Source organism: Stegastes partitus, unplaced genomic scaffold (assembly GCF_000690725.1).
Source record: "Stegastes partitus isolate 25-593 unplaced genomic scaffold, Stegastes_partitus-1.0.2 Scaffold418, whole genome shotgun sequence".
Taxonomy (NCBI): Eukaryota; Metazoa; Chordata; class Actinopteri; family Pomacentridae; genus Stegastes; species Stegastes partitus.
The window spans coordinates 370,086-381,663 of record NW_007578149.1 but is presented as its reverse complement, the minus strand read 5'-3'; the positions used below and the strand labels follow the sequence as shown (position 1 = coordinate 381,663).

The 11,578-nt window shown below is 42.9% G+C and overlaps 1 protein-coding gene across 2 annotated transcripts; it reads left to right on the top strand.

Moving 5' to 3' along the window:
- Nucleotides 1-2,133: 2,133 nt before the first annotated feature.
- On the top strand, nt 2,134-11,537 carry ube2s (ubiquitin-conjugating enzyme E2S). Of its 2 annotated transcripts, XR_520341.1 has the most exons (5): nt 2,134-2,294; nt 4,395-4,542; nt 7,855-8,045; nt 10,011-10,868; nt 10,902-11,537. XR_520341.1 is itself a non-coding variant. In XM_008285824.1 (4 exons), the coding sequence occupies exons 1-4, from the start codon at nt 2,292-2,294 to the stop codon at nt 10,380-10,382; spliced, it is 714 nt and encodes a 237-aa protein (XP_008284046.1). In that variant the 5' UTR covers nt 2,134-2,291; the 3' UTR covers nt 10,383-11,537. The 2 variants fall into 2 exon arrangements, 1 of the variants encoding a protein (XP_008284046.1); XM_008285824.1 differs by having other exon boundaries at nt 10,011-11,537.
- The last annotated feature ends 41 nt before the right edge of the window (nt 11,538-11,578 follow it).

The window sequence follows — 11,578 nt, the reverse complement described above, 5'->3', positions numbered from 1 at the left end:
CATTTTGGCTCCATTTCTGAACATATTCCGACTTCAAACTGTACAAATGCACCAAGTTTCATGCTTTTATGAAAACATGAACACACAGTGGTGCTACAGAGGCCTCAGCAGGTTTTTATGGTATACAACATGAAACAACACACAACATTCATCACACCGTGTTCCACTGATTCACACTGAGCACTGCCAGTCTGTGAGGAGAAACCAGCTGATTGTTGTTCACACGCTGAAGCAGACGGAATAATTTTGTTGTTTTACATTTTGGCGTTCTGTCCGCTCCTGTGAACGCCGGCCTTTATCTCCTCCGCTGAGCCGCGTCTGAAGTTTCCATTTGGATGCTTTTAGATAAGCTGCAATTTTGAAGTCAGTTTTCTGTGTATCAGTCAAATATTCTCTCTGCTGATCAAATATTCTTCAGCTCAGTAATGTTCCATCCTCTGCTTCAGCTTGGACGTGACAAGCAGCGACTGTTTCACTTTTTATGCATCTTAAGTCTATTTCATACAACATCTGTTTTTGTGATACACAAACATTCAGGTAAACATGATCCAGGCTAGATACTTAAACATCAAATGGAAAATTACAAGAGGTAGAACGAGGGGTTAATCTCTATTTGTTAATTTAAAAAAATCACATAGAATGATGAAATGATTCAAAAACATCTTCTGAATGATCATAGAAACAGATATAATCTCTCAGGTTAAGAGTGTACAGAGGCAGCACCTTCAAAAATGTCAGACTTTGTTCCATCCTGTGCAACATCAGTTCAATGTCAAATGGTTCAAAACCGCATCATCTTACAGTAATCAGATTACTTCTAAGTTATGAATACTTCCTATTATGTACAGTGATGTTTCCTATATGAAAAAGACAGGTCCAACAGTAGGAACTCAGTCCTTCACTGTCAGGACCATGCATCCACTGTGGTGGTCCTGGTCAGGTTCACACCAAACATCTGGACTCCATGTGAGCCCAACACATTGATCTCCATCTGACCAGAGGATGTTCTCCAGCATCCATCAGGCTTCTGTTCATGTTCTCTGGTGAACTTTGATGTGGAAGTTTAGCTGTGAGCAGCAGCCAGGTTTAGTTCTGCTCCTCCGTCCATAGAGGCTGATGTTCTGAAGTGTCCTTCACACTGTGTGAGCTTCACACTAACTCTGGTCTCCATTGATCAGCCCTGTGCCAAGTCTGAAGCAGCTGCCTTTGTCTGGTGTCCACAGCTCCATAGTGACAGTAGTTGACTGTCCGTGGAGTCATTGTAGGAGGACGACCACTGCAGCCCTGATCAGTGCTGCTGTGGCTCCTTCTGGACCTCCTGGTTCCTGCTCACACTGGGCTTCACTGGGTTCTAGCTGCTCACTGATCTTCTGGATCCTTTTCCATCTTTGTCCAGTCTCTCAGTCAGATGTTTCTCCTCCTCTGTTCAGGTCTTCTCCACGTGGAGCCATGATGCAGACACAGACACAGTCCAGAGGTCCAGAACTGAGAAGGTTCTGCTGCTCTCAGCTCATTGTAGAACCATGTTCATGGAGCTGGACTGATTGGAAATCACAGCTGGAGTCAGTTTGGTTTCACTGATCACAGCTGAATTCACTTTTGTTGCTTTGAACTTTTACTTTGGGGCCTGAAAATGTAAAATATTCTTTATAAAACGTATTTCATTTGGTGGTTCAATGTTTTATCTTTTCATTTTTAATTCATATGTAGTTGTACAGGGCTGTACTCACTGCTGTTGTATACTTTAAGGTAAAGGACAGGACTTCCAAAGTTTGTGTTTTCAGTTTTAGATTTCAAGAAAAACTTCTCTGTGATCAGTTTTATTCGTTCTTTGTGGAGTCTGGAGAACGAGCTCGTTGTTTGACTGCACGTCTGTGTTCATTCCTTTATTCAGCATCCTTACATTGTGTGCATCACATACACCAGATGTGTATCCTCAGTATTGATCAGGGCTGTGCGTTTTTCAAACGGACCAATCACCGCCTGATATCGCTCCTATTTTTCACTCTCTGTGGCTGATAGGGCGTCCCACTGTGACGCAACGGCAACACCGTAGCGTCATTGGCTCAGATTCTCTGACGTGCCGTGTCACTAAGACGCTCATTGGTCGGCGGTAGTAGGTTAAACTGAGGATCGTATTTTTGTTCCTGTGTCAACGTAACGAAGAAAAGAAGCAGCGAGAGCCGGCGAAGTTTCCGTTAAATATACTTTTTCCAGACGTTCACAGAAAAGGCTCCTTCTCTCGGACTCCAGCCGGACCTCCACCGACCCAGCAGACCGGCTTTTCGAAGATGGTAAGCCCGAGGACCGAGCTCTGTGCTCGGGGCTAACGGGACTAGCTGCTAGCTTGATCCGATGTTTAGCCGTCGCCAGCCGTCGATGGTTTTCTTGTATTTATGTGGGTTGTGTCTATTTGCTGGAGTTTCTTTATCTTTATTTTTCATTCACCGTCTGCATTGTTGTGTTTTATTAAGTGCTTTTATTGTAATTTACACCGTATCACAGGTTTTAAAGCTACCGAGCAGCTTTAATGTTAACTGGCTGAGGCTAGGCTAGTAATGCTAACGTAAAGTTACCTATCGACTGTGTGATAGTAAAGGACGCTCCGGTTCTCCTCCTGATGGACTTGTGTAATCAGGCTGTCGTGATTATAAGGTTGTTAAATTAAATTAAGACTAGTTTGACTCCAGTAAAGATTGTCAACAAGGTGTGTGAACAGGGAAACTTTGGAGCTAACCCAAAACAGCAGCAAGGTCCGTTTTCCGAATGAATGTAATATAAATATGAATAAAATGAAGATAAAGATGAAGACGAAGAGCAGCCGAACATATAAAACCCTCCACGTGTTTATAGTAAAACATCAGTAAAGATCTCAGGTGGTGCTGGTGGAGGATTTCCTCTTCATTGATGTGATCATTGAAACCCGTTGGATTAGATTAGATAGAACTTTATTTTCTAATCTATTGTGTTGTAATGATCACATCATGTCACGTGCTTGTATTAGGGCTGATCAATTAATCAATGTCAAATTGAGTTAGCTGTTTGAAACAATGCAATTAGTAAACAGAAAGACAGAAATTTAGTGTGCGCTTTATTTGTCAGACATAGAGTTTATTTATTACTATTATCATTATTATTACTAGGTTATTTTCATTGCTGATTTTTTAAAAATGTTATTTTCTTTTTTTGTGCTCATTGATTAGTTGATTGGTCTCTAAAATGTCGGAAAAGTGGCAATAAATGTGGATCTGTGTCCTAGAGGAGGAAAGGATCCAGAAACTATTTGATGCAATCATAGAATTTGGACTAAAAACTACTGAATAATTAGTTAATTGTCAAAATAGTTGGTAATTGATTTATTAATGGAAAACTAATTCAATTAATCCCTGCAGCTCCTGAGCCATGATGACCTATTGCAATGTTAGAAACTATTCACAGAAAGGATTTTTGGAATTATTTATTTCTGTATTATTATTATTATTATTATTATTATTATTATTATTATTATTATTATTATTGTTGTTGTTGTTGTTGTTGTGTTTGTTGTGGTACTTTATCCATCTTCTATGCCATTTTGAAAATGGCCATAAATACACGTTGGATGCCATTTCTATATTGAGCAGGTAAACTGTAAATGAAGGCTGTCTTTAAATTGTAAATATCTGTCAAAAACACCCGCAGGTTGTTCTGCTCTGTGTTCAAAGTGTGTCTTTCAGACCGTCGTCTCAGGCTGACGGCACGAAAAACTGACACTGTTGTTCAGTTTATCCACGAAATGATAAAAAATTCAGGATATTCTGCAGACGGCTTGAATAATTCCATTTGGAAGGAATTAATCAATGTAGGACTGCATCTGCATTAAAAATAGTATAGGAAAAAAAAACAACATTTGGAGCCGTTCTTGTAACACTGACAAAGACGTCCAGAACATTTTTTATTTTTACTTTGGATGACATTCAGATGCGTCTCATTCAGAGCTTTGTGCCGATGATTTAAACGGTCAAACTAATAGTTTCCTCGTGTGGCGGCTGTGGTCAACGTCATTCTTTCTGCAACGGAAATGTTTTCACACGAGTCATTTTATTTTACACGTGGGGGCTGCGTATCAACAAACACAAAGAAAATGACAGAAGACGTCGTAACGTGATGTTTGAGTTCATTTGAGTGTTAAATGATAAACTGTGCAGCCCTGCCATTATTACTACATCCAGTGTATACAGACATTCAGCTTCCTGTCTGGCTCGTCGGTAAGGTATCCCCCGTGGGTTTCGCACCTTCATCTCTTCTCTCGTTGCTTTCAAATTACCCCTACTCCTCAGACTTTCCCTTTCAGTGCTCTGTTTGTACATGAAACCCATGTGAGGTGGCTGAAGCGTTGTGTCGTCTCTTTGCAGAACTCCAATGTGGAGAATTTGCCCCCTCATGTTCTTCGCTTGGTCTACAAAGAGGTTTCGGCTTTAGCAGCAGACCCACCTGAGGGCATCAAGATTTACCCCAGCGAAGAAGACATCACAGAGCTTCACACGGCCATCGAAGGACCAGGTGAGGATCACAGCGTCCAGCCAGGCTGACCTTAGCTACGATGAGGGTTGCAGCGGGAAACTCAGTGTTGTGTTTTATTTATTTAAGTTTTAAAGCCCCACACAGCAGCGTCTTTCACTGGAATATATCAGTTTCTGCCTGTGCTTGATGTTGAGCTGTCGCACTGTCAGTGGAAGCATCTGAAGCCCAAATAAAATGACTGAATACACAAGAAAATGTAAAGAAATCACTAAAACCTGTAACCTTCAAAGCCTGTTTAAAAAAAAAAAAAAAAGCAAATATCTATAAAATCACATTATATTTTTATGTGATTTAAACAAAGTAAAACTGTAAATTTACAGTCCAACACTGTCGCAGAACAAATTTCATTTAAAGCTGTTTTATCTGATTTGAAATTTAAGACTGTGTATCTGTTATATATATTTTTCCTTTTTAAATTTCTAATTTTAACGTTTATTTTATTTGAGCGGACTTATTCTAATCTCGGCTCTGTTTGGGGGGATGTTATGTGCAGGTATAGATCCACACGTGGGATGTTTGCCGTCTGCTTTGAGACCGATTTACAGCTTTCTCCCTTTTTTAAATTTATTTTTTCCAGTCAGCCCGTAAATAGGACATTATTTGTGATATTTTTTTTATTAGATATTTTCTGTAATTTAACAAAACAGTGAAAAATATTTACTGTTTTTTAGTCCTTATGCATAATTTTTTCTTTCAAATTAGGACAAATATCTGTACAATGTCTGTTTTTTTCTGATTCAAATATGTTGTTTTTGTTGGTATTTAGTGTTTTACGGTCGAGTGTTTTTAGAGAACAGGTTACTATTTGTGAAAATACAGATTTCTGATGTGTACATAATTTCCAGTTTTGGCCATTTTTCTGGTTAACATTTACATTTTTCTGTGATTAATTCAACGTTTGTGCGATCAGGAGTTCAACATTCTTGGGCTGATCATTTAAAGACGATAAATAAGTTTCATGTTCATCACTTCCACCCTAAATCTGAAGGTTTATTCGTCACGTTAACATTATTCAGAACACCACAACGTCCCATAAACCGCCTGTCTGTGTGAACAGCAGCTGACTGTAGTCGGTGCAGCTTCTGTTTCCTCGTGTGTTTCCAACAGCAGCAGCAGCAGCAGCTTCTCTGCGTCATACTGACAGTATATTAGCTGCCCACTGCTGCACACTCACTGAAACGCCTCATAATGTGATATGTGACGGCGAAGAGAGATTCCACTCGACGCCCGACCTTTTATTATCGGCTCCAGGTAATGACAGCTCTGGGCCGGTCGCCTCTCAGACGGGTTCTGCTGCACAGATAAAGTTAAAATCCTCAGTGTTTCCTTTACATAATTCACGTTGTGCATCATTACTCTCAGGCGTACATTAAAGCTCCTATTTTTCCTATTTTCTTCCGCGGCTCCTTGAGAAGCAATATCGCTGCATGACAGCGGTATTTTGTGGGTGTCGTTAACGTCGTGTGAGACGCATCAGCCACTCGAGGCGCACAGCCGGCGGTGTCCACGCCGCCGTGTCGCTGTGCACTCGACGCTGCAGACCTTGTTATTTTTAAGGAGGCCTTGAGGAGCCAGACACTCGTCCACAGTTTTAACTCCTCCACAGAGCGCCTTCTCTCCGCGCCGCTTTAATTTATGAGGTGCTGGTTGCAGATATCGGATCAGATAATGTATTAATTATGTTCAAGTGGCAATTAGGGCTGAACACTTCATAGGTTTCAAATTGAAACCGCAGTTTGAAACGACGCAATTAGCAAATCGCAAAGGCTGCAATTTAGGATATACGTTACGTCTGAACCGGAGCTTATTTATATTTTATCATTATGCTTTATTCTTTCGACTTAACGCTGTCACGGTGATTGTGATTTTGCATTCTCTCACCTCATTCGTCATATACAGAGCTTCACTAATGTATTAGACCTCCACCAGTGTCAGGTTTATGTCACAGCTGCACTAAGTGAGCAGCATTGGTCGTTACCGACATCACTTTTTCTGTTTCTGTAATGGTTCATACACCAGTATGTAGAAACTCTTTAACCCAAATCATGTCTTTAATGCTAAAATATAATTATTGTTGTTATCCAGGAATTTATAAATCTATTGTTTTACAAATAAAAAACAAACAAACAGTAAAGCACATTATTCTTTCTGCATTAAGATGTCAGATTATAGTTATTTACTGGCATTCCTGAACAGATAATGTAGTTTTCGTGGTTGGATGTTGACTCCTCAGAGAAGCCCCGGGGCTCAGATTTGGGTCTAAAAAAGTGAATTCAGTTTAAATTCTTCATTCCTGATCAAAATGGTGAAACATGGAGAGCTGAGTGCTTAAAGAATGAGACAGGTGGTCTAATGTATTTGCAGTTTAGATCTTATATCAGGCCTCGTCCACACGCAGCAGGGTTTTTATAAAACCGAATATCCTCCCCCGACACACCACCTCGTTTTTAGAAAAAATAATCATCCACACCTAACCACACAGGTGTGTTAAGCACCTTCATAAGCTGCTAAACCTCTAGGTGGCAGGAGTTCCTCACATCCTGTCCAATCAGAGTGAGCCTCAGCGTCGTACAATAACCGTCCTAAACATCGTCCTGTGTTCTTGTACGTGGAGCCGGTATCTGGGCCTGGACCAGAGAAAACACGGTTCTGAGGGCGTCCGCGCTGTTTCTGATGTAAACACGGTCGCACACGTGACGTAAGAACAGATTTAGTCGCAGACGGTGATGTTTCCAAACCTAAAACCCGGTTATTGACGTCCACATGCAGACGCACAAACGGAGCAAATCTTCACTTTAGTCGGAGGTTTTTGAAAGAAACGTTTTTAATGCTGTAAATCTGCGCCTTCGTGTGGACGACAGGACGAACCGTCGGCAGACATCTTTGTTTTGTGAGATACCTGCTCCGTGTGGACGAGGCCTCAGAATATAGAGCAGGCGATGTTTTGATGGCGTCTCTTGTGTTTCAGCACATTTTAAATCACACACTGAATGTTGAAGTTGTGTTTCAGCGTTTTAAAGAAAAGTCACAACTAGACGTTTTTCCTAAATCATCCCGCCGTGTGCTTGCGTAGCGATACGGTACGTTGTGTTGGATCTTCTGTTAATTAAAGTGAAGCTCAGTGTTTGTCATGTAAACACGAGGAGTTCGAGCTGCTCTGTGACCTGTGACTGACTTGGATGTGCTGTCTGGTGCGTTTAGCTCTGTGACCCTCTTTTCTTTCTGGTCCTGGTGGAGTTTGGCACAGCCGGGATGTACTGCTCACTCCATGAATTCTTTATACTTTGACAGAGGGAACTCCGTTTGCTGGTGGCATTTTCCGAATGCGTCTGGTCCTCGGGAAGGACTTCCCTGCTGTTCCACCCAAGGGGTATTTCCTGACCAAGATTTTTCACCCCAACGTGGGCCACAAGGGAGAGATCTGTGTCAACGTGCTGAAGAGGGACTGGAAGGCAGAACTCGGCCTCAGACACGTCCTACTCGTAAGAACCACCGCCTGTCTTTGTTGCTCTGAACTTCACATTTCTGTCTCGAGGATATTAAAGGTTTCTTCACCACTTATAGTGACGCTGTCGTAGCCATCAACACAATATACATGAGTCAAAAAGGCTCCAAAGACATTTAGATTTGTCCGAAATGATTCAGAATTTGCCCAGAATGGGTTTTAAAAATGACCGAAATGAGTCAAAATTTGTCCAAAGGAAAGGAAAAAAGTCACACAATAAGATAAACAAGATGAACTTTATTGATCCCTCACTGGGGAAATGTACGCTGAGGAAGCAGGACAAGAAGTACAATAAGGCTAAAAATAAAGATATAATAAAGGTCTCATGAAGTGACTTCACTTATTGATAGGTACAGGTGCAAACAGTGATCATGGAGTATAATCTATCAGTAGCGTATAAGGCAGCTCCTTGATTCCAGGTGGGGGACTGTTGCATGATAAGGTGGGAACAGGTTTGTCCAAAAGGATTTTAAATTCATGCAAAATGAGTTAAAATATAACCAGATTTGTCCACAAGAATTCAAAGTGTAATAAAATGACTCGACAGTTGTCCAAAGTGACTCTGAATTTCTCTGGTGTGTCTTGAAATGTGTCCAAATGTGTGCAGACGTGTTCAGGATTAGCTGCTCATAGACAATCAGCCTCGACCTCACTGTGATGCTGTCAGAGCACACTTCAGTCGACACTGGAGCTCTGGCTGGTGCTCGTCAAGCGTCACAGGACACGTTCTCATGATGAACCTTTACCACACGTAGCCCTTCTCCACCAAGACGAACCAGGTGCTAGTGCCAGTGCTTAGCTGGCTCAAATCTGGCACCTTCTAAGAAGCTGTTTGTGTTTCCATTAGAGCCACGGCGTACATCACTGCATACGTTTACCGAACAACGCTCGGAGGTCTCCAGACTAACTTTTTCACCGGTGCGACCGCACTTCCCACCTTGTCACAGGCAGACCATGTGACTCGCTGAACATTTTCTTATCGATAGACTCTACAATTTCTGATGTTCCCTGAACGCCCCACATGGCCGGCTGTGGTAGCTGCTGTTGGACCGGTGTGTGACCAGAAATGACTCTAGAAAGAGCAAACCAGGGCGTTCTGATGTCAGATTGGTCCAAGATGAAACTGAGTGATTTTTTTTCTCATGCGGTCTTTTCTATGAGCGGAATAAACAATAAACAGGTGCGCTCTGTTTTTCATGAGAAGACCACATTTCTTTTTTTTTTTTTTTAAGTTGTTTTTTTGGCCTTTGTGCCTTTATTTGATAGTGAAGTGAAAGAGAGACAGAAGAATGGGGGAAGGAACTGCAAGAAAGGGCCATGAGTGGGATTTGAACCCATGACCTCCACATCAGGACTGTAGCCCTGTACATGGGACGCCAGCTCAACCAGTTGAGCTACAGCCGCGGCCAGAAGGCTGCTTTTTTTAAGCGTAACTACTGCAGTACACTGAAGTTATAAAAGTCCTGTTTTCCACCACTGTGGTGCTGCTGGTGAGACACAGTTGTACCGGATTTCAGCCCAGCAGTTTGTGCAGAACTTCTGTGTGTCCTGGGACTCATTCCAGTACATCTGTGACCGGACCAGCGATGTCCTGTGTCACTGCTTGTGCGTCCCATCCATCGGTCTCGGTGGTCGTGATAGCCCCGCCCCCAGCCCCTGACGGTTCTTAGCTCTGGCCCAGCAAAGATTTGGTGCTCGCTAAACACCAGTTCTGAGAACCTGGAGCCGGTGCCGAGGCAGTGGAAACATAAAGAGCTGGTGCTAAGTCAGGCTCCGGCTCTGAACTAGCGCTAGAACTAGTCAACACTGCCAACACCGAACTCTGATCGCTGTGTGATTGAACAGCAGGAGGCGCCACTTTACAGCTGACCTGCATCCTCTGATATGCACGACCTTCACCTTCTTATCGAGTAATGTATTAAAACTGATCTTTTCCTTGCAGACAATCAAGTGTCTCCTGATCCATCCGAACCCGGAGTCGGCTCTGAACGAGGAGGCGGGCCGCTTGCTGTTGGAGGACTATGCAGAGTACGAGTCCAGAGCCCGTCTGCTCACAGAGATCCACGCCATGGGCGGGCCGGGCGGCACGTCCGGGGCGCCTCAGGACCCCAACGACGGCCCGCAGCCCAAGAAGCACGCGGGCGACCCAACGAAGAGGGCGGGGCCCAGCGTGGCGGCGGTGCCGGCAGCTCTGGGCAATGGGGCCAACGGAGCCAGCACCACCAGCAGCAATAGCAACAGCAGCAGTAGTAGCACCAATAACGTAGCAGGGAAAAAGAAAGCAGATAAAAAGCGAGCATTGAGGCGACTTTAATACCTCGGCGAGATTCTCAGTGGGCGTGTGCGTATGTGTGCGAGTGCGAGAGTGTAAATATAAATATTGAAGTGTGCTGACGAAGTTTTTGTTCCCTTTTTCTGACTCTTTCTACCCCCGACCCAGACTGTCCACTTTGTACTCACACCTCACCCTTGGTTCTGCCTCCGGTTGGGCTCGTCCTGTTGGCATTACAGGTCTGTTAATTATTTCCATACCTGAAGACGTCACCAAACGCATCAAGACAGAAGGCACACGGAGATCATGCCATCAGCTTTCCTTTGGTCTGTTCCGAATGAGTGACGGAGAACATGTTCGTCCTTTAACGAGACATAACTTGTGTGGTCTCGGACTCGATCTCAGCTCTTTTTACAGCGTCTCTCGGTCCGTGCTGCTGTGATGGTACCGTGTACTGCACAGCGCGGTTCACTCTTGAGTCCAAACCAGGATTAATTAATTAAAGTCAGGTTTTCAAATTGAGCTCAAGTGAAGCGATTTTGCAAGTTGCACCATTTAGAGATGAAATGATCTTTTTAAAATCGTCTGTTTCGTATTTAGATCTGAATGAAGTAAAGGTATGGAAAGAGTTAGCAGCAGCAGAGTGTAGGAAGTCTGGTATGGCTTTTTTTTTTTTTTTTTTCTAATTGTTTCACTGTCCAGTATTTTCAAAAGTCGTTTTTAATTGACATATCCATATTCAGCTGTCTCGTGGTTGTGTGTGAAGACGTAGATCAGTGGCTGTAAGGGAACAGGGTAACTTTTATAAAAAACAAGAATCATCTGTTCTCTGTATTAGGCATACTGTGATGTGAGTCGCTTCAACTACGCCTGCTTCCCTAAGACAAAAAAGAAAAAACAAAAAAAGCAGTTTGTGCTCTCAGACCAGCTGTGTGGCCTCCGGAGAAGACAGGAAACGTCCCCGCTCAATAGGATTCGTCTCGTTACACGTTCAGGGTTTCTCGGGCAGGTTTTCTCACAGTTCTAACTGCATGCCGGGTCTACATTTCCCAAGGAAACACACTGAAGCGCCGACTTAATCTGGACGGAAAAGGTGCCTCTGAAACTCCTGTTACTGTGCAGACTGTTGGCTGGATATTTTGTGTCCATTTTAAATTATTTAAATTAATAAAATACGAGAAGTGAAATGGAAAAAAAGAACAAGTCCTATTTGCTTTTATTTGCCGTTGCTTGCTTAC

Excerpts from the sequence above, each read along its gene's own strand:
- ube2s (XM_008285824.1), top strand. Across the intron at positions 4,543-7,854 it reads CACGGCCATCGAAGGACCAG|AGGGAACTCCGTTTGCTGGT; the intron begins GTGAGGATCACA and ends ATACTTTGACAG. Across the intron at positions 8,046-10,010 it reads GCCTCAGACACGTCCTACTC|ACAATCAAGTGTCTCCTGAT; the intron begins GTAAGAACCACC and ends TTTTCCTTGCAG.